General features: G+C 45.8%; 1 protein-coding gene across 4 annotated transcripts in view; it reads left to right on the top strand.

Moving 5' to 3' along the window:
- The window catches only part of NTM (neurotrimin), a 546,323-nt gene extending 525,225 nt beyond the window's left edge, over positions 1-21,098 (top strand). The window contains exons 4-9 of one of the 4 annotated variants that reach the window (XM_023557045.2): positions 451-585; positions 3,085-3,205; positions 7,748-7,899; positions 11,024-11,059; positions 15,600-15,632; positions 20,998-21,098. In XM_023557045.2, the coding sequence (XP_023412813.1) occupies positions 451-585; positions 3,085-3,205; positions 7,748-7,899; positions 11,024-11,059; positions 15,600-15,632; positions 20,998-21,098 (578 nt within the window). The remainder of the gene's footprint in view (positions 1-450; positions 586-3,084; positions 3,206-7,747; positions 7,900-11,023; positions 11,060-15,599; positions 15,633-20,997) is intronic. The other 3 variants (XM_064268849.1, XM_023557046.2, XM_064268850.1) reach the window with 3 other exon arrangements.
- Positions 21,099-23,145: the final 2,047 nt, after the last annotated feature.

Below are 23,145 nucleotides of genomic sequence, written 5' to 3'. Positions count from 1 at the left end.
GTGTGTGCATATGTGTGTATGGTACTTTAGGGATGCCGTCATCCAGTCTACTTCAAGGCTTAATCTAGATGATATCTTGAGACCAGAAAGAGTTAACATTCACCTCAGGTGCAGTACTCAGATCCCAGACCTGGACTGCTTGGCAAGATCCGACCAGTGTAAATGCCAACATTATTAATCACTTATCGAAGCCCGGTAATTCTCTAGACACTGTGCTTATCTTCCAGTAGCAACACAAACATCTCACCTGGGCCTTTGGGGGACAGAGGAAAAGCTGATGGTGGAAGGGGCAAGAAGAGGTGGAGGGGGAGAGCTGACATCATTCCCATCAGTCTGAACTTTGAAATGGCACCATTCTCTGCAGAAGAAAGCATTTTGTACCTTATTTTCTAAGTTTATACCTTTGCTGTTTTGCTCCCATCTCACCACACCTCTTTACTTCTCCTGCAGCGGTTGGCTTTGTGAGTGAGGATGAATATTTGGAAATCCAGGGCATCACTCGGGAGCAGTCGGGAGACTACGAGTGCAGCGCCTCCAATGACGTGTCTGCACCTGTGGTACGGAGAGTAAAGGTCACGGTGAACTGTAAGTGCCCCACTATCCTGCGTGTGCCTGAGGTTGCCATCATGCTGTGGTAGCAATGGGAGAGTGACTCTGCGGAGCCCACTGCTGGCTCAGGGTGGCAAATGTCCCATGCTCTGCTTCCAAGAGCAACAATTCCAAGGTTGGATTTTGATGCCTCAGGTGTCAAGGCATAACATTAAAATATATATATATATATACACACATAGCTGAAAGTAGTTTAATATAATCCCAAATTTGACTTACATTACTGGAAGTTCATGAAATGGTATCCAATGCATCATTTGTATAAACTTACCTTCGAATCCCAAATTCTCCCATAATGCGTTCACATTGTGCAGCTGTCCCCAAATCTCTCCCACTCTAGACCAGTCATCGCCATAAAGGGCACAGAAACCATGTGCTGGGAGGGAAAAAGGAAATAGTAGAACTTCTACTACAGCATATTAATTTTATCTTATCCTTTAACAATCATATATGGTGATGTACATGGCATATGTATAATTTAAATATGAATAGGTAAGCATTTGTATGTTGGGGGTATATCTCGAAATTTGTTCTTGCTAATTTTTTTTGTTGTGTGCCACTGAATCAATTCCAGCCCGTAAAGACCCTATATGACAGAGTAAAACTGCCTCATAGGGTCTCCTAGGCTGTAATATTTATAGGAGGAGGTCATTAGATCTCTTCTTCTGTGGAGCCTCTGGGTGGGTTTAAACCTCCAACCTTCAATTAGCAGCCGAGTGCTTAACCATTGTGCAACCAGGGCTCCTTTTCTTACTAATAGAGGTACAGAATCCAAAAACTTTGGAGGCCACTGTTCTTAACCTCTCATTCCCCTTCATCAGCCATCCCAATTCCCTCTTGATATCCAGCCTGCTCACCTTTCCTCTGTCTCAGCCTTTCTACTCTCAGTTCCTCGTTATATATATTGACTTTGTTCTCTATGACATTCTAGATTAGTTTTTCTCTGCTGTGCCCATTTCGTGGATTCTTACTACAAAATAGTGCCCAATTGCTAACCTTGCAAATAAGAAGCCTTTCCCCTTTTAAACGTGGGTGGGAGGAAGTAAGGAAAGTCCACTGTGTATATATCCATACTTGTTCTTTAATTATTTCCCGTTATACTTCAATATGTCAGTTTCTGAAAAAAACTAAAAAAAAAAAAAAAAAACTGGAGCCTAGTTAATATGAAGAACCTAAGCAAGGAAAAAGCACAATCACAGAAAATTTAAACAGGTGTTACAATGCTACCATTTTTTTTATACCCTATCCATTAAAAATAAGGAGCCCTGGTGCTGCAGTGGTTAAGCGTTTGGCTGCCTACCAAAAGTCAGCAGTTTGAACCCATCAGCTGCTCTGTGAAAGGAAGATGTGGCAGTTTGTTTCTGTAAAGATTACAGCCTTGGAAACCCTATGGGACAGCTCTACTCTGTCCTGTAGGTCAAAATGAGTTAGAATCGACTCAAGAGCAATGGGTTACCCATTAAAATAAAAACAAAGCAAAACAAACGCAAGACTTAAGATGACTTACAGTTCATAAAGATTAACCTAAAACATAAGGAAATGGAAGCAAAAGAAAGGTGTATATAGGAAAATAAAATAATAAAAAAAAAAAAAGCCAGTGATAAATCTGCACACAAAATGCATACCACAAGATTGCCAGCTGCAGGTCCAGAATTTGGCTTTGAGTTGTTAAAGTGAAGAAGAGAAGTATCATCTGCTTTAAGATTTATGTCCAAGAGATAAAACCAAGTTACTGTCTTGAGAGAAAAGAGAACTTTCTCTTCCGGATCTCCACAAATAGAGTACTTCGAAATACAGCCAACAATATCTTGTACAGTATTCCTGCAATAAATAGATTAGCAAGTTTATTACGCTTTTTTTTATTCCCCCCCTAAGGTCTCCCAGTGCAAACTGTTGGAATGTCACAGGTAGTTTGGTAAAGACTTCACATGAATGCAGACCAAGTACATAAGTCTAGTTTGGTCTGGCTTAATTAGGAGACCCATTTTAGACTACCTGGAAAAATGACTGATCTGTATATCCTTCAGGCAATTCTCCCTGATTTGTATTTCTTGCACCTGACTTTTTGATGGGCATTGAATAGTTTGAGGTTGTATGCTCTGGCAAGAACCTGGTGCGCAGACAGTAAAGGCTTCACCTGTCAACCCCGTGGTGTGTAGTTGATGGGTTGGCATCATCCTATGCAAGTTAAAAAGTTTAAACAGGAAATATGCCAGAACACCTGGTCATGCCACCTTTGCACGGAGAGGAACAGAAGCAATGCATGCTAGAAGGACCAAGCTTCTGCTTTGAAAGCAACGCAGGTACATTTAACAGTACTGAAGACAGTTTCATTCTCCAGTACATTTGTATCATGACTTCACAGTGCAAGTAAACAGAGGCCGGGCAGGGAGTGAAGAACAGAATCAGTGAGTGAGGCTGGCTCTTCATTCTTAAATGTGTTTGTAAATGATGTTGGATGCCTTCTCTCTGCAGATCCACCGTACATTTCAGAAGCTAAGGGTACAGGTGTCCCTGTGGGACAGAAAGGGACACTGCAGTGTGAAGCCTCAGCGGTCCCCTCAGCAGAATTCCAGTGGTACAAGGACGATAAAAGGTAAAGACTCCCTCTCTCCTCCAGCAGGAGCAGAAAGCTTTGCCAGCTCCCAATTCCAGAGGGTACACATGAGTTCCTGGAAAATCTTCTTCTGAATTCTTCCTATTTAAAAGAAGGGTGTGTGTTGAGGGGGTGCACATGAACAAACAAGTTCTTAATATTTCAGCTATGTTTAATATTGTCATGTGGAATCATCATTGACCAACCAACAAGCCTGAAATACATTTTGGTTGTTGTTGTTCTGTAAGGAATGAAAGATCTCAAAGGAACAGCCACTGGGAGTATTGCAAGGCCGGTGAATGCTTTGTAGGCCAAGAATATAACATGTTAGGCCTGGAGCTATTTCTAACATATTCTGAAACTTGCATTAAGCAGTGCTCTCCAGGCCTGGGAGTGGCTAAGAAGTTGGCTGAAGCTGTCAGGTCTCCAGCTCTGACCCAGCCAACTTCAGTAGCAGTGGATAAGAGTCCTGACCTGATTTAGCCCTCCTCTGTGCCCAGGGTGTTCTTTCACTCCTCCTTTCCTGCCCATTGTTGCAGCCATCACCAGGACAGATTATCATTGCGAGGAGTTATAGAATGGCATGTCAGACAGGGCCTCAGAGCTTCCTACAGCCAGACAACATGGCAATTACTGTTATCAAAGAGCTATTTTAAGGTGCATGGGTGCCAAATGAATGTGCAAGGGCTGTCTGTGTTCAGAACATTTTCATAAAAATATGGGTGTGATGGAAGGCTGCAAAAAAGTCCTGAGGTGTATGTGGGGTAGAAAAGGAAAAAGGAAATAGAGAGCCTGGAAAGCTGAGAAAGAAAAACAACAAAAACGGCAAATCCAAGAAGCACAGTGAGAGAGATTCTGGGCCAGAGTGGCCAAGCCGTTGTCTGTGCTGTTCGGAGTATCATCAGCGTGCCTTGGTTTTCTGTCCTCATACCACCTGCCAGACACCAAAAGCTCCTCTGCTTGGAATCAATCTTTGAAGTTTGTTTAGCAACAAGCTGCCTCGTCGCTTAGTCCTTCCAAATGAGAAGCAGTGCTTTTTAATTTTTGAAGATAAACTCTGGCACCTTCTCAGTGAGGTGTGCCATATTCATCTAGCCCGTTTTACAGATGAAGGAAGTGAACCAGAAGAAGGAAAAACAAACTCACAAAGAGGTAAGAAGAAATATAGGCAGCTTTCCCTCTTCTTCTAACCAGTCAGAATCAAGCCAAAAGGAGAGGTACATTTCCAATAAGTAAGCATGGTTATAGTACTGAGAAAGCCTGCTTCAGCTGCCCTCCCCCAGTGGCACAATAATTAAGCACTCAGCTGCTAACCAAAAGGTTGGTGGTTCAAACCCACGGGCCGATCAGAGGGAGAAAGACCAGCGCAATCTGTTCCCATAAAGATTACAGCTTAGGAAATCTTATGGGGCAATTCTACTCTGTCATATAGGGTCACTATGAGTCAGAATTGATGGCACATAACATTGTACCAAGAGGAAAACTAAGGTGTGAAGGAAGATAATTACGTATCGACAGAGAGAACTGCAGGGTCAGCTCCTAGACCTTTACGTGTCCATGTTAATCATCTACATCTTGTTTTGATTCTTTATGGGGGAAATATACCAGCAAAATGCAAGGAAAAGTAAGATCTTAAAATGTGCTGAGGCAAGTAGAACATGCCACAGGCCAAGATGGCCGGTGGTAAGGACAAGGAAGGACGGGCTCTCCTTTTTCATATAGCACTGTGGCTGTAGGGTAACCTCTGGGTAGCACAAAAGGTTAAGCTACTAACTGTAACTGAGAGACTGGAGGCTTGAGTCCAACCGGTGGTGCCTTGGAAGAAGGGCCTCGTGATCTACTTCTGAAAAATCAGCCACTGAAAACCCTATGGAGTGCAGCTCTATTCTGACACACGTGACGTCGCCCTGAGTTAGAATCAATGGGATAGAAATTGGCCTGGTGGCTGTACGAGGGGCAACACTACCTGTCAGGAGAAGGTGAGACAGCATCACCACTGAGGGTCTACAGAGGCCCCTGACAGAGGCACTTTATCCCTGCTCTTTCGGCTTCCCTTTGAGGGTGGCTCCTTCTCTCTCCCTCCAGCTGATTTTGGTCGGCTTTCCATTTCATTTGCCGCTCCTTTACTTATCTATTCCTAGTCTTCTCCCTGCGAATGGAGTTGTCTTTTCTCCTGGCACCCAGCTTAACAAGCACATCTCTGCCTCTGAGGTCCTTGTCACTGCCAGGCAGCCTCTGCCAGATGGGTGTCAAAGGGCAGCTGTGTCTGCCCCGGGGGAGATAGCTCTAGGCCAGCTCACATGACATGAACAGACTTCAGAGGCAAACCAAAGGAGCTTGTCTGGTGGGACTGGACAGTTATCTAAAAATTTAGGGTAGAAGTCTTTTAGCTACACTCTAGTTTATTTACTCAACCACATGCCACTGCGTGTGTTATCCATCAAGGGGAGAAGAAAATGAAATCCCGTACTTACAAGGGCCACTCAGCCGCAGGGCCATCAGCCATTGAAGAGTCTCCAGGGTCATTAGGAGCTGCAGCTGGTAGGAGTGTGGGGCCAGGGAAATGTGTGAGTGCACCGAGAAAGAGAGTGAGCCATCCCAGGAGCTGCAAAGTGCTGCGAAGTGCTGCTGGCCACCCTGTGCTGCTTTTTTAAAAATTTAGCTAGAGATATTTCAGAGCTGTCAAGCTGGAACCTGCTTCGGGTAAGTGCCTTTCCCTACCACAGAGCCTAAATCTAATTCACAGTTTGGTTCTGATGTGAAGACTTCCTCCCCAACCCATGGACAGTGTCAAGATGGCAAATGGGATCAGCGTGCTTGACTAGTTCACAAAGCTTCCTGGTGGGAGAGATATCGTGCCTTCTTCAGATAGCACTCCCTACAGGATTCATCTCTACATAACAAGCTGGGCATAGAAAAGTGGCGTCTGGCAGCACAACCAGGTGTCATTGCTTTCGGATAGTGCTCAGCATTGTATGACATCGGTGGACGTAGCCAGTTCACTGCCTCTGGCTTGTGAGAGAGGGAGGCTCTTACATAATAGAAAGTAAGTCAAGTCCCTCCAACCAATCCTGTGACATCCCTGGAGACATAGGTGTCCTGTGAGAAGCCAAGTTAATCCAGAACCTGGCTCTCTCTGCTGATCAAGGTTACCACAAGCTATCAGGGTAGGGAGAATCATTTGTAGTCCTACTGCCCTGCCACAGAGATGAAACCTTCAGATCCTGACAAAGCAACTGCCGTCTATGTCTAAAGCTTCCTGCGACCCCGTGGACAGACAGGAGTTCCCTATGTTTCACTCCTGTAGACATATATCCTATCAAATATATGTTCCAGTCTGCATCCAGCTTGACATCATTTACTGTCTGCGTTCCTGCTCCAGTCAAGTCCTATGCGTGCAACTCAGGTTTGTGACCACATGCCTGATATCCTTCATTTAGAAGGGTTTTCCCCCAAAAGTATTAATCTTTCCTATAGCATAGAATCAGCTCTGAGCAAGAACACATTGTTTTAGGGGAAGTAAAAGTTGTCTTTAAAGGCTGTTCTCTGAAATAGGATGCACCAGAGCTTTCAGGAAGAAAAAAGCTGGCCTCGTAATTTCCATGTAGACATACCTGTAGTGGGAATTGCTGCTAACAGCCTCCAAAGGTGGAGGCTGTTTCTCTACCAGCTCTTAAGGCAGATTTCCTCTTCCCCTGTCCATATGCCCGGAAGTGGAAGCCATGCTTCAAATAAGTATACGTAGCTTTTTCACCCCACTAATTATCTGTGGCATTTCTTCAGTGAATCCTATCACCAATATCGGGCCCTTGTAACATATTGGGCTTCCATACTGGGCTCAGGGAGACTGTCCTGACTCTATATATAGAGTCACACTTTTAGGAACCTATAACCCCTCCAGGCTATTCGGCTATGATCTTCCAAGAAGATCACCTTTCCCAAGCCCTTCAGGTCTCCCTGATGTCAAAATGATTGATCCCTGATTCTTTTTGCCTATTCATGGCCAAAAGTAAGGCTTTGTCTGTAGAATGCGCCTCAAGATCTTAGGGGAAATAGTGTTACCCAGGTGCTTGAAGAAAATTGTTCTTTCAATCCCCTCCGGTGGTTCTTCTCTTTGAAGTTTGAGCTTTTTTTGTCCTAGTTGCCATCACCATCTTCATCTTCATTATCATCATCCTCAACATCCAATAAGCCCACACTTTGGAGCACCTACTTTGTGAGTAATGTTAGTTATGGATGTCACAGCTGACAAAGCAAGGGAAAGGAGCTGTACCTGCCTTCAGAGAACTGAAATGTCTGTACGGGGAGGTAACACATCCTGACTGGATGAGTCTGTATGCACACACATAAAACAAAAGCACAATTACGTGTGTCATTGTGTGTGAACTTACTGTGTAGCTGAGGAGAATACCGTGGTCATAAGGATGTCAGAAAGCAGGCAATGTGAAGATCATTACTTCCAGAGTCTATCCTGTTCCTCTGAGGGGAATATAACCAAGTCCTTTTCTTTTCTTCTTTTTGTCTCCCTCTTGTTTGCCTCAGACTGGTTGAAGGAAAGAAGGGGGTCAAAGTGGAAAACAGACCATTCCTCTCAAAACTCATCTTCTACAATGTCTCTGAACATGACTACGGGAACTACACTTGTGTGGCCTCCAATAAGCTGGGCTACACTAATGCCAGCATCACACTATTTGGTGAGACTGAGCCCCGAGCTGGGCAGTGAGAGGGGAGGGGCGTAAAGAGGGAGGGGGCACATGGGGGTGCTGGAAGTATTGGAGAGTAAGAGTTAGTTAGGCAGGGGGGTGCGTGAGAAGAGTGAGAGGAGAGGGAGCAGACACTGGAAGTGGGAAGGACAAGGACACTGAATGCTCATGCATGTGTTTCATTTTATGGGGAAAACCTTGAAACAGGACAAAGAACTTTGGGATCACATTTCCTTTTTTTTTTTTTTTCTTCAGTGATAGCCCCTAAACTGACTATGGGGATTATAACTGGGAATAATGGTGAAGAGACCAGAGAGGAACATTTTCTATTTCAATACTTTGTTTACTGGATCAGTGTAAAATGTTCTCTTTTCCAGCCATTGAGACATAAGAAAAACTAAATTGTATTTATAAAAGTGAATCATGGGCTTTGGGATCTTGAATAATATTAACTTCAGAAGGAGAATAATAGAGCAGTGGGTTTTGCCGAGTTCTCTTTATGTCAAAGGGTGTGGTCTGGCTAGATTAAGATACATGTCCACCCAACCTGCCATCCTGGCAGATCCACCCATCTGTTCACACATCAGTTCATTAACCAAACATATACTGAGGGACTAATGTGAGCAAGGCAAATGCTGCGCCCTCATCACCCATCTTGCTGCTCTATTGGTAGCTGAAGCAGGGAACGAGAACCGCCTTCTAGACCCCAGGATGCCCGCACTCCTGTGAGTGGAGCAGCTCCATGGAAGTCACCCTGCAGAGCTGTGTCATCAGGCAAGGCCTCTGGGGATCTGGTGCTTGTCCTCATCCTGGGTAGAAGCAGATCCTCCCATAGGCCACACAATTCATTTATTATCACCTTTTGGGCAAGTGCCTCCATACTCCACCAAGATCAGTAATCTCAGGATTTTTCAAATCAACTCCCCTAGGGATCTATGTGAAGCAAGCATTCTTATATGTGATGGTGAAGGAGGGGGGCGGGGGGTGAGGAATTTAGTAGATGACTGGCAAGAATATAAATTCCTTTTATTCTAAGCAAGCCTCAATAATCCCATAGTTTCCCAGTGTCCCCACCCCCTGCCACATGCCTTCCGCAGACAGCACAGTGCCTTCAGCTTGCTCTGGGTAATCAGCCTGGGCCGCTCCATCCTTCAGTCCCTGCTTCCAGGCACACCTGCAGCCTGTGCCCAGCACATAATGTGAAACCCGGCTGTAGCTAGAGGCCGGGAAGGTGAAGGCGACCCCTGATCCCAGAGACGCTACTCAGAGCGGGCAGCGCTCTGATGAAAGAGATTGATCTGCCTGACATCTCCCACACAGCGAAAGTCATAATTGCCCCTTGCATTTGTCAGACTTTTTTCGCTTTTTTGCCAGGTGTCTGTCTGCATGTATAGAAGGCTCTGATTAGTCAGGAGGGCCCCTTCCTTCCTGGGCTCTCACAGCTATGGCTCTCTGTGGCTGACTTCCCACCCTTCCCAAGTCTGCCCTCCACCGGCAGCAGCCCTCGTTCCTGTAAATATCCGTCCTCCTCCTGTGACCTCGTCTTTCTTCTGATTTGGTTGCATGAAGGGCTTTTGCAATTGGCTTTATCACTGCTGTCTAATTGCCTGGCCTCTTTCCCTTAAGCCATCTCAAGATGAGAATAGGGAGAAGCAGCAAAGGTTTTTTTTGTTTTTCTTTTAGGAGCGAAATAGCTGGTATTTGTGACAAGGAAAGCAGTGAGGCATGTGTCATAAATCTGCTCTTTTCATCAGGCCCTGTCTGGCAGTTAAAACCTCCTTTCCCCCCACCCCACTGGCCTGCTGGCGTTCATGTGAGGCCCTCATGTGGGACATCCCTACCTGTCCTGTTTTCAGGAGTCCAGTGAGAGTATATCTTCTAATAAGTTTAGGAAAGATTGGGCCAAAGATAAAAAAGGTATGTGTGGGAATTGTGTTTAATACAGAAATTCTTGGAGCCTTCACCCTTTCACCCTGCCAAATCTCAAGAGGGAGGTAGAGTTTGCAATATTTCCCAAATGCATTCACCTCAGGAACTATGTTTTCACATGTCATTGAGAGACCATTCCTGAGGAGCATCTCACAGAAATGCTGCGTTGGTGTCAGAGGTCCTTGGGATTAGTGAAACCACTCCAGTGTGCAGAATGGGTGTTCCCAGCCCTTCTGCTGTAGCCCAGGCTAATCTAGACACTATTGAGGCCCCTCCACTCATCACTGAGGCTCACCATTGATGAGGTCTTTTTATAAGTGTGTATCAGTCAGGGAATTTTCCACATCATTTTCGATTATTAGAAAACTCCTCAGCTCAGAGCCATCGAGCCCACTTGATCAGGATGATAAGCACCGTTTATTGATGAGAACACATGAATTTAGTGATGAAGTTCATTCTCCTGTAGAGGCCAGCTAGATTATAATCATTTTGCCACCAGCTTGTCCACAAACTGCACCCTTTCTCCACTTGACCGTGGACGTAGCAGTGGAAGAACAGTTAGTGCTGGGAGACTGATGTCATGGCCAATACCATTGGGGGTACTCATGTAAAATGGGGGCAGGGAGTAGGGTCCTTCCTATCATGAACCAATAGGGATTTTGAGCACCTATCCCCTAAGATTGCAGAGATTACAGGGGACTTCAAGAGGTCTGCTCCCATAATCCTGGGAATCCTGGGTCACAGTGGTTCTGGGAACCTTGCCCTTTCCCTGGTGCCATGGGATCAGAAGGTTCTTGAACATGCTCTCCCAAGGTGAAACAGAAGCTGAGTGCATGGTAGAGAAATTTCAGCTGGAAAAAAGGTGTTGGTCATTTGTTCCCAAATGCATACCCCAGCCCAACGCAAACTAAGAGTAAATCCATCTGCACTAGAAAACTTGCAGAGTGGCCAGCTCTCTCACTGCCCAACCACTGTATCCAAGAATGGAAACAGAAGGTACTTCACTGTTTCTCATGCTTACCTTGTCTCTCACCTTCGGTTTTTGTATCTTCTTTTATTTATCCATTCCTCCTGAAATGTTTGTGAAGGCAGTATACAAACTATATATGACAAATATATAGGTGCTGTATATAATGTACATGTTTGTTTTCATTTTTCTCTCCCGTATGTCCCTCACCTGATTTAGAACTAAATGAGCCTACAAGCTCAGCTTTGTTCCAAGGTCAGTATCCCCTTGCTTTATGTTTTCTCTCCCCTCCCTCTGTCTCAGAATCCCTATCCCCTCTTCCCTAGCCCCTACCCCCTGCTGTGTATCACCTGAGGCTTTTAGCTGTAAAGCTGCTTGGGGGATGGCAGTGGAACTGGAACTGGTGAGACTCCAGGGGAGATGACTTCTCTCTGCTTATCCCTTGCCCACACTTCCCCCGGAGGGTTGGGGTGAGAAAGGGAAAGAAAGCGTCCCCAAAATCTCCAGGCTCGGTGTGAAGGTGAAAGGTTGAAAGAATGAGTATGAACCTATAGGAAAACAGCTCCATCACAATGAGAAGTTTTTATTACAAGAGTCCTATTGATGGTCCCTCAGCAAAACTCATGTACGTGACTGTTCCAATATTCCATAAAATGTATCAACTGGTTCACAGCCAGGTTCTCCCAGGGAGGGAAGGAGAGAGGGTACAGCCTGCATGGCCGTCCATAAGCAATGACGGAAAGTGGGATGCCACAGAGTTCTGGTTTAGATCCTGTCCCTTAGTAGTTCTGTGCCCATGCAAGTCCCTCAACCTTATTTAGACTCAGTTCCTTCCTCTGCAAAATGTAATGGATAATTCTTGCTTTATCTATATTACAGAGTTGTTAGACTTTCACTGAGAACACATATCTAAAAGACTTTGAAACTGTTAGGTGCATTTGAATCACTAGAGTCCAATGTCCAGATCAAGCTGAAAGATAGACTTCCCTCAGTATAACATTATAGGGTTCCTTATCTCATTCCTCAGCCCCCTTTCATCCTTTTCCACTTTAAGCCCTTCCCCATGTCTGACTCCTACAGATCTTGCCTCTCTTTGCACAGCCCTTCCAGATTTTCTCAAGGTCCACTAGCCTAGCAGGAGTGATTCCTGAAGACCATGACTAAGTATTCAGCCTAAACGAGCCGGGGCAGAGTGCTAGAAGAAAACGTGTGCTGCACGAGCAACGTTTGCTGTCATGAGGACAGTGCCCATGAGAGCAAGAGTGCAGCGGAAAGGCAGCAGTGAAGACAGTGAGGGGTGATGGCTTCACCACCTTCCCCCCACCCTTAACCCTCCCCATCCCACCGCACCTAGCACCCATCCTGCCCTCCCTAACGCTCTGACTGTGCGTACACTCATCGGAGGATGGCATGAGATGTGGAACGTGGGAGAGGAAATGGAAGGAAATGAATTGTACGGGAAGCTGTTTGACAGATGAGGAAATACTTTTATCATGAAAAGAGTCAGGGCTGCATTATTCACCTTGGAGATATATAGTACCATGGTGATGAGCAATGAATAGGAAAATGCAGCACAGCAATGGAAAGAAAAAAAAGTGAAGTCAATGGAAGCATTCAGATTCGACTTATGATTCAACTTATGTTTACTGAACCCCTGTGCTAGGCATATTCACGGAACTAAAATAGAGAGCATTAGGAAGTAACTAACACAAACGATAGAAGAGAGTGTAAGAGACAGAAGCTGGGGCAGATGATGCTATAGGGTGCACTTTCAGAAGTTACTTGGCTAATCCTGCCCTTATTTCTTCATTCTCAGAACAAACGGGAGCTTTTAAAACTCTGATGATGTGAGAAACATAATCCCACATCAAAGCAAACAAGAATAAAAACAGCCAAAAAGGAAGAAAAATCAATTTGCGTGGCCTCAGAGCATGGGACTAGGGCAGGAGACTATTAGCAGGCTCAACCCTGGTGAGAAAAAGCTGGGCTGGGCTGGCCAGTCCCTTCTCCTGCTTTCTCACTCCCCTCTGCTTGGAAGTCAGGACTTTGGGTGCATGGTTTCTATGTCAACTTTCTGCTCCGAGTTTCTGGACACGCCCAACCCTCACCCTGCAAACCTTCCCACTGGGAGCAGTGTGAGTGGGTCAGGCTGGGCAGTTGTAGGTTTTAGACACCTGGAACCTTCAGAGACTTGGATTAGTGTAGCCTTCAAAAAAAAAAAAAATTTTTTTTTTTTTTCACTGTAGCTGCTGGACTCCTTTGTACAACTTGGAATGTTTTAGGGAAAATAGACCTTACACTTGGAGGCATTTACCTCACTCAGCTGTGGTGTTTTATTTTATTTTTCCTCCTCCTTTGCTTTTTTTTTTTTTTTTTTTTTGCTAGTTTGAATGGGATACAATCAAAAAGAATGGAATAGAACCAAAAAATACAGTTGTCATTGAGTGAATTCCAACTCATGGCGACCCCATGTATGTCAAACTGTGTTCTGTAGGGTTTTCAATGGCTGATTTTTTCAAAGATAGGTCACCAGACCTTTCTTCCAAGCCCCCTCTGGATGGGTTCAAATCTCCAACTTTTTGGTTAGTAGCTCAGTGCTTAACTGTTTGTGCTACCAGGGAATGGAATAGAGAACTACCTATATCCTCAGGGAATACCCCCAAGTTATGCTCATATAAGTCAGATATATGAATGCAGAATTTTCACTGGTAGGGACCACTTGGTTTTAAGGGCAGTTCAAAGTTATTTTGCTACCAATATCTGTATGAACTAGAAGAATACTGATAAGAGAAATTTATTCCTCCCTGGCATTTTCTGCCACCCTTGAAGTATTTCTCTGTTCCCCTTTTGCAAGCACAACAGAGAGGGTGACAACCTCTCCCATGTGGCGGTGCAGGACTCCCACCATGATAAATAAGGACTCAGGCCTGCACCACTGCCCCTCCCGGAACTTCTGCAGTGGCAAGTGTGCCAGGGCCTGCACCGCAAACTCAGCAGCTCTGCGGCTGCTTGTTCTCACCAGCTCTGTCTTTTATCTCTGAGGCATTGAGTTGTATTTGATGCTATCAGTGGGCCGGGGAAGATCGAGAGATTATTGCCTATGAACCTCACAGTGACCATCAAACCAATTTATTAAAGAACAGGAGACTAAGCTCTGTATATCAGGAGGAAATAAGGGCGGCAGGTGATCCATCATCCTTCCATACAGAGTATTAGAGATGGTTAATTAGGCCTGGTAAACCCAGTTAACATTCCTGTGGCACATGGGTCTAAATAACAGAACACATAAAAACAAAAAAGTTGCTTCCTCCTCCCAGAAGGTTTGTATATCCTGACATGAAAGCACCCCTTAAACCTTTCCTCCTCTGCCCACCAGAATCAGACCCCAGTCCTGTGCTTGCCTAGGGAATTGGCTACAAGTATTGCCTTTGGTGTCCAGAAGATGGATTGATTTTAGCAGTGGTACCTGGATAAGGAGGTTTATGAAACAAACCACTCCTTAGCTTCTGGACTGGTTTCTAGGCCAAAGCATGCACTCCAAGTGACTGTCCTTGCTAAACGCTCAATGTGCAGACAACATGGTGCCATCACCACTAGCTTTCTCTACCACCCTGGCTTTGCATCAGATCTTCTCTGAATCAGAATAGGTTTCATCATGGATCACCCCTTAAAGCATTTTTTTTCCAGGATGACTTCTCAGGGCTGCTAATGTCCTCAAATCAAGAGGGACATCATATCTCAGGTGCTTTTAAAAATTCATTTGAGAATTGAATCCATTCATCTGATTTTAGGCAAATGTTTTGGCTGAGTTTAGGTTGAGTTACATGTAGGTTTTTTTTTTTTTTCGTCTTCTTCTCTGTATAAGGACCTTATATATAAAAGGACAGCGTGGACTCCCAATGTATCACCTGAATGCAAACAACTTTGCTGCCATTTTCTATCCTGTCTGTGCGACTCCTGGCTAAAGAAGGAAGTAAAGGGTTATATATAGATCACCACACTGCAGGTCAGACAGGACGCATGCTCTCAGCAGCAAAGGTGGATTTACTCTGCTGGCTTGAAGCTGGTGAAGGGAACAGGTCTTCCCTGGTCTAGTCAGTGGAGAAGGGCTCATGTTCCGGCCTTTCCACGGAGGGGAAGGACACAGCAAGAGCAACTCTGGTGGCACAGATGTGGGTCTTGTGGCCTGAGGTTGCTTCCGAGAGATAATGCCACACATGGCTAGCTTGGCACCGTCTGAATATCAAGAGAAGTTAGGTATCTAAGACCTGGACTCCTGAGCAGCATTTTTAAAACATGTAGCTAAATGTCAGCCATGTTTGTTTGAAACATAGCGTGAGCACCTAAATTCAAACTTCTGTAGCATACTCTGTTTTATCAGACAACCTAATGCTTAAAGCTCTCATGCTTTTAGGGAACAATCTGGTGACTAAAGGAAGAAAATTGTTCTACGAAAAAGTAAAGGCTGGAGGGCCTCAGGCTTCAAGGGTGTACCTCTGACTCCCTTACTCAGCAAGGTGAATGAGTTGCCTCTGCTCAGGCCCCAGTCCACCTGAAACATCATTCGTATTCCCTCCCCAGTCCCCAACATGTCTCTTGTGGCACTGGCTGCTCAGCAAACCAAAATGACTACACATTGAAGGGCAGGTGTGGTTGGGGAAGAACAGGGCAAGCACAGGAGGGATGAGAAAGGCCCTGGCCAGGAGCACTATCACCTCAGAAAACCATCTGAGGACAAAGTGCATCACTCCATTGCTGTCTACCTTAACAGTGGCTTGTTTTTCATTTCTTTTAGAAGTGAAAACTACAGCCCTGCCCCCTTGGAAAGGTTGGTATATTTCTGCTCAGGTCCTGCTGCCTTGGTGGGGACCGGGTATGCACGATCTTTTCTCCTTCCTGCAAATCCCCTTCTTCTCTAAGCTGCCCCCAGGAAGCACCTTCTTCTCTAAGCTACCCCAGGAAGCCCCTTCTTCTCTAAGCTACCCCCAGGAAGCCCCTTCTTCTCTAAGCTAATCCCAGGAAGCCTCTTCTTCTTCAGACTAACTCCAGGAAGCCCCTTCTTCTCCTCCAAGCTAATCCCAGGAAGCCTCTTCTTCTTCAGGCCAACTCCAGGAAGCCCCTTCTTCTTCTCCAAGCTAACCCCAGGAAGCCCCTTCTTCTCCAAGCTAACCCCAGGAAGCCCTTTCTTCCTTTCTAAACTAATCACAGGAAGCCCCTTCTTCTTCTCTAAGTTAACCCCAGGAAGCCCCTTCTTCTCTAAGCTAACCCCAGGAAGCCCCTCCTTCTCTAAGCTAACTCCAGGAAGCAGCCCAGTGGGAACTCTGACCTTGTGCCATCTCTGTGTCAATTTAGATTACCCCATCCCCAAGGACACACCCTTCTTCCCTGCGTAGTTTCCACCTGCAGAAGTCTAATTTACCTTGCTGGCTGTACTAATGAGCACCTGTCGGTACCCAGAATAGCTCCATCCCTGGTCTCCTCAGCGCAGACCTGCTCTGTTCTTGCACTCAGATGCTCTAATGCAGTGATCTCTGAGACCTTGGCCGTGCATGTTGCCCTTTGCTTACCCCAGTCCCTCTTTCTCTCTGTCCAGCTTGGCGCTGGATAGGACATGGTGGGAGGGAGGGGGAGGTTCTTGGTTGAGTCACTTTGCTACAAATAAAACATCTTATTTGAGGCTTTCATTTCTACCAGATGTTTCCAATGTGTAATTGACACTCATCACAGTTTTCTGGGACCCTGACTGTCCTGCTAATTAGTCTCTGTGGCCTCTGCAGTTGCCTAATGAGAGGTGATGAAGGCATTGGATGCGGGAGGGGGAGTGGCTGACAAAAGCACGGAGGCTTGTCCCTGGGGCCTGTGCCCAGGCAGATGTCTCAGCTGTCACTCTGGCCAGCACAGGGTGTTCCAGGGCCCTGCTTACAGGATAACTGGAATCGCACCTGCCAGAATAAAGGCGCTCACCTTACAGCCTCCTCCAGGTGCTGGCAAGGGCAAGACAGCAATGTTGGGCAGGCTAGCTGCATGTCCTTTTCCCTCCATCAGACAGTGTTCAGGTGGATCAAGCCCCCTGCCACCCTCTGTCTTCTGTCATTCTCTGGAAACTCAAAGAGGAGGCTCCAAGTCAGAAGTCAGGGGACCTTTGAAGAATCACTTAAGCTCTCTGAAGTTAAGTGTCCACATATTAAGGGGCTAATAAGCCACATCTGGCCGATGAGGATCATTAAGGGGCTGTGTTACCTTTTCAATTGCAAGCACTGTATTTGAAACCCCAGTTGCAGTAGTTGTATTTTCCTCAACCACAGAGATTTTCAGTGAATTTTATTGGAAAAAGAAAATGAGGAGAAAGGTGTTTGGAGAGAAAGAAAAAGCAGAAGGCAGGGTGGGAAAAGAGATTTTTGGTTTGATTTGGTTTAGTTTGACCTTTCCTTTTTCTCCCAGTATTATTATGAGAGCGAGAAAAAAAAAAAACAAACACAGAGAGACAGGAAATATGGACATGTCAGCCTGAGTCACAATGTTCTGACTCCTTCCTTCTTTCCTTCAACAATCGTTTATTGAACACCTGCCATGGACCCATTTAGACACAGACCTGCCCTTAAAAAGCTCACAGCAGAGAGGAGAAAATGCATACTTTAGCAGAAAGAAAATTGTAATACAGGGTGGGGCATATTATAATGGGTGGGTGTGGTGCTGTGAGAGCCAACCCGAGAGGGTAAAGGAAAGCTGCCGAGAGAGAAGGTGCAGATGCTGAGCACAGACTAGAACAAGGAGTGAAGTGACTTGGGTGAAGAGTGGTTCAAGGAGAGGGGCAGGGAAGGACCAAGAACATGGGTAGAGAGTGCATGCGTGAGTGTGTGTCTGTGTGTATGCATGTGTGAGTGTGCATGTGTACGCATGTGTGAACAAGTGCGTGCGTGTGTGTACACATGTGTATGTGTATACGTGTGTTCGTATTGTGAATATGCACCGTGTGCATATGCGTGTGCATATGTGGGTGTGTTGCATGAGATCGGGGGACAAGGAGAAACTGCAAGTGGCAAGAGGAGAAGCTAAAGGGTCAGGCAGCAAGCAGATTATGACATACATGGAGTGTTCCACCAGGAAGTTGAGTTTTTATATGAGCTGGAGGATTCGATTTAACTTTGAATTTTAGAAACATCACCCTGAAATTAGCATAAGAATAAATTGAAGGTTCAAGGACCAATTTGGAAACTTTTGTGGAAATAGAAAGGGGAGCTCCCCTGAACTCCCTTCCCTCAGAGAATGTGTGAAGACCTGTGTGGTCCTCCTTCTCATAGCTCCCTCTAGGCCAGACGCCCTGGGTGTGCTGAGGAGAAGGGTGCAGTCAGGGGGAGGTAGATGATGGAGGAGTGTGAGGAAGGCAGCTGGATATGGCCTTTCACAGTGAGCAGCATCCACTCCTGGAGCTGGACAAGTGGTGGCGGAGCTTTCCCAGGATAACAGCACAAGAAAGAGGAGGCTCTGGTGGGCAGGCACTCGGTGGGTGGCCTTTTCTTGCCTTCTGTAGGAAGTTTTCTGACAGGCCAGGTCAGGACCCTCCCTGCAGGCTCTCTGTGGTATTATACAGTGCGGGGCAGAGCCACAAAGGAGCTGGAGGGCCTGGCCTTGAGAGGGAACATGATGTCCAGAGGGAACCCCCAGCTGAGGCACGGGCCATTGAACACATGCAGCAGGGCACGCCCCGCTCATGGCCGTTGCTGTGCTGCGCAGCCCCTGGTGTGAAAAAAGATTTTTAAACCTCTACACGCTGGCCATTCCGGTCCCCTGCTGGGCAGTTCACCTGGCTTGTGGCATTGTCCTCCCTAGAGACCCCACTGGCTGGCCAGCCCTGAGAGGAGGGGGCATGGGGAGGAGGAGAGGACCTCTAAATACTAGGAAAGGCCATGTGTCCTCTTGTCTTTCACCACAGGGTCTTCTTTGTCATGGGGCAGGAGCAGAGGGGATGCTGGGATTGAATGGAGAAATGGGTTTCAAAGCTGTGTATGTGAGTGTTCAGAGAGAAAAACAGAAAAGAGAATGAGAGAGCCATGCGATGTGCTAATAGGTGCATGTCCTGCCAGGAGCACAGGGGACCAGATGTGCAGGCACATTGGAATCTCCTGTGTCTGATGGGAAGGTGGACCACAACCACTAGATTAAACAGGGACCCCACAGAGGCCTGCTGGTTCCCATGGACTCAGAAATAGCCCGTAAATCCTAGTGGCCCCAGCCACAGGCGTTGGGAAGCATCTTAGTGGGAAGGAATGGCCCAGAAGGTAAAGGATATGATCCTTGAGGCATCAGAGTGGCTTTTGTCCTGTGATTCCAAAGAATGCTGTGTAAATAGCAAAGTGACTGGACATAAGTAGAGAGCCCATGGTGGTGATTTACATAGAAACATAAAACCTGTTGCCATCGAGTTAGATTGGAGAAGACACAGCAATTAGTGATCCATCCTAAATGACAAGTATCTCTGAAACTGAATGTATGCCTTCCAGGAGCTTTTCAGGGATCCTCCTTGTCACCTGTGTCTCACTATGGACTGGGAGAAGGAGGGTGCTCTGTGGCAGCTGTCTGAAGCTTTGTGTTTCCCATTGACAGCTCTGGGTTTGGGTATCAGTTCAGCTCCCTACAGGGCAGAAACCAGACTAGGTGTCTCTAGTGCTTCTCATCATGGGGACTTGTACAACCAATCCTTAGGGATATTGCAAACCAGTCACCAGAGAAACATGAGGTTGGATGACCTGTTGCATTTCAAACTCTTGTCTATTTAGCAACTTTCCCAGAATCAGATCGCTATGAGTCAGAATCAACTCTATGGCAATGGATTTGATTTGGTTTGGTTTGGTTTTCCAGAATCAGAGATTTGTCCCCCAGGGCTAAGAAATAAAATCCTAGAGACAGGAGCTCCAGGACTTGATGGAATCAAGAAGCCTGATTGATTCTCACCTGCTTTAGCTAGACATGTCTTCAATGCTGAGCTCCAAAGCCAGGCAAGCCGGTTCTGGCTTTGTTTCTTCACCTGCCCCCTATAAGGACATGGACTTAATATGTGCCTAACTTTAAATAAAAAAAAATAGCTCCATTAAATTCAGTGCAACAGTGCATGCCAGGGCAGGTCCAATCTGAGAAGATGCCCTGGTTCATTAGGTACTTTATTTATCTGAGCATCCAAACTTGTGTGTAGTGCTCATGAATCATAGCTCCATTTGTTTTGGGGCCTCTTGGCCACAGGGAGTGAGGTGATCATAAAGCTTATGTTTCAGAACAATAGGAAAGCTTTCTACGGGATTTTATGGCCTTATAGTTCTCTTGCCTCCTGTATTTGGCTCCGTCTCAGAGTATCTGTCTGCAGGCCAAGTTGGTGTGTGCCTGCTAGAGAAATAGGTGATCAACTTCCACCCACTGACATACACCATGGCAGATTCTACATCCCAATACCCACATAAATCTTCAGTTTCTTACGCTTGCACAGCAGAGGGTCACCTGCTCATTTACCCGACCCGTCTCCACTCCATGTAGGCTGTTTTTGGCCTCTCAGTCCTGTGATGACTCCAGCTAGGTCTGCTATTACCTCGTCCAGATGAGGAAGAGGCCAGCTGTTCCAGGTGGAAGCCCAGCACCCTTCCCTAAGATATAGTGATTGACAGAGCGGACTCTGGGACTTATATGGCAGAAGCAGCAGCAGCAGGAAGACACAGATTGTTGTGTCTAACAGTTCCTTTCGCGAGCAACAGGCTGGGCAGTTGGAGGATGTGTCAATACTCAGGGCAGTCAGTGCTCCCAACTGGTTGGATGATGGTGCAAGCAATTCAGGGGTGTTATTTCATTGAAGCTTTATGCAAGATATTCATTGATATGCTGCCTTCTTAAACTTGACTCTGACCCGTGGCCTTAGTATGTTATGAAACAGCAAAGGAGTAGTGACCACCAGGACACTTTAACCTGAGCCACATATTCTCCTGTTGCCAGGGAAGGCTGCCCATTCTATAGAGCGTGTTCATGTGACCACAGCTAGGGGAGCTTATTTCCACTGCAGCACCAGATGTGTGCAGCTGGACCTCCAGATGCTGCTAGTTAGAGGGCTGCCTCAGCAGAGTCAAGGTCTGATGACAGCAGATCAGGAGATGGGATGGGGTTCTCTTCCATTCTCAGCCAGGCGACTCAAGACAGGTGTGTTCTCTCCGCAGGCCCAGGAGCAGTCAGCGAGGTAAACAATGGCACGTCGCGGAGGGCTGGCTGCGTCTGGCTGTTACCTCTTCTGGTCTTGCACTTACTCCTAAAATTTTGATGTGAGTGTCACTCCCCCCACTGGGGAAAAGCTGCCGCCACTGCAACCGCCAACACAACAACACCGGCAACACCGACAGCAACAACAGCATCTCCGGTTTTAAATAAGATGTGATCAAATGAGATTCAGAGAAACAAAGCCTAATGGGAAACAAATTTGAGGGAGGGGAACAAAGAATACTTTGGGAAACAAAGTCAAAAAGGAAATTGAAAATTACCTTGCAGATATTTAGGCACCAGTGAGTTTCCTTTCTTTCCCCACACGAGAAGAATGCACTCCCAGCTTTGGGCACACCCGCAAGCTGCATTCTGTGACCTCTTTGCTGCCAGGGTGGGCAAGGGCTCCGCCACTCTGCCGTCTCAAGTGCCCCCACCATGGAAAATTCTGGAGCCTACCATCCCAAATTCAGCCAATCAGAAGAGATTAACAGATTATATGTGCAGGCCCAAATGTGCCACAGGAGGCCCTTTCGTGGACTGTGCCACCATTGTATGTGTTATGAAATGCGAAATTAAAAACACAAAGAAAAGGAAATAAAACAAGACAGCCTGACAGCAACAACAAACTCATAAACAACCGTTATAAAAGATATTGTTAAACTTTTTTTTTTTTTCATTTTACTACATGGATATCATGGATATTAAGGGATTCTGATTCATTATTAATTTTATTAATTATATTTTCTGATATGAGTCTAGAACTTAGTGCAAAAACAAGACAAAACTAAAAAATACACAAAAGAAGGGTGAAGAGAAGTACGTGTGTTAAGCATTAAACATGATTAGTATACTTCTTACCTAGGTTTACAACTGGTGGACCACAACACCGGGCATTAAAGCCCCAGGGGAATTGGGCATATCCACCAAAAAATATATATGATTTAACCAACATCTCCACCAGCTCTAGAGATTTCTCCTTACTCTGGCATTTAATGCAGACAATACTATGCTATCTACATACTGTTTAGAAATGGAAAGAGTGATCCACACTGTATCCTGAGTTTGTTGGCTATGCTTCTTTTGATGACATATATTATACAGTATATATATGCATATATTTTTTTTGTTAGAATTCTAGCCATTTTATTTCTCAGCAGGGTCCTTTCTCAGACATTACTGCATGCTGTATATGGCATTAGCTGTGTGTTGGTCTTCTAAAAGATGATAGAGTTTACTGGTAATTGTGTAATCAGCTCCTATCTTTTTATTTCCTTGGGTTATTTACATGTCAGAGACGTTTATAAAAAGTGAAGAAAAAAAAAAAGGAAAAAAAAATTAATACAAGGCGCAGCATCTCTTTCCAGATGTGGCTTTTGGAGGAGAAGGCAACCATAGGTGGCCGCTCCTCCATCATGCCTTGAGGCATTAACAAGCAGTAAGCAACTGAACAAAATAAGCAATCAGTAACCACTTGCTTTAGCCCATTATGGGACTCTCTGATGCCTTTGTGACCACTGGAAAATATAATCCTCTTGGTTTATTTTATTTAATTTTCCATCTTTGTGTGCGTGTGTTTGAAAGAGAAGACCATGCAGTTTGTAGGTAACTGTTTTTTCCTCCCCAGAAGTCTGAGAAACAGACAGGCTCCTGGATGTGATGAGGGAAAGTGGGAATGGGGGAGATGGGAGGGAAGGGTTGTCTCTGACTTGACATTAAAAAGTGTTCCATGTCCCTCTTCACCTTGGTGTGGTACCTCATTCTCAAAGCGGAGGGTAGGCGTGCCGGGAGAAAGACCTGCCTAGCTTGGTTCTGAGAACAGGGGAGGGGATGGGCTCCCACCTCAATTGGTTGTTCTTTAGACCCCCTCTTTGGTGGGGCTGGGGTCATTCTGTGACATATGCTTTGATGATAGACAGGAAGGCCAGGAGACTGCCATCACCCTCCTAACGGAAGCATGATGGGGACTGCATCTCCAATGCCCTCGAATGGTGGTGGCTGGCTGAGGCTGGCAACTTTCCAGCAGCCCCTGACTAAGCTGAAACACCTTACTTCCTTACCTGGAAGGATGTCAAGTTCAGTTAGGGAAAAGGTTTTTAGGTGTAAATATT

This window comes from Loxodonta africana, chromosome 15, assembly GCF_030014295.1.
Source record: "Loxodonta africana isolate mLoxAfr1 chromosome 15, mLoxAfr1.hap2, whole genome shotgun sequence".
Classification (NCBI taxonomy): Eukaryota; Metazoa; Chordata; class Mammalia; order Proboscidea; family Elephantidae; genus Loxodonta; species Loxodonta africana.
The sequence above is the reverse complement of the archived record's forward strand: the minus strand, read 5'-3'. Positions and strand labels throughout refer to the sequence as shown.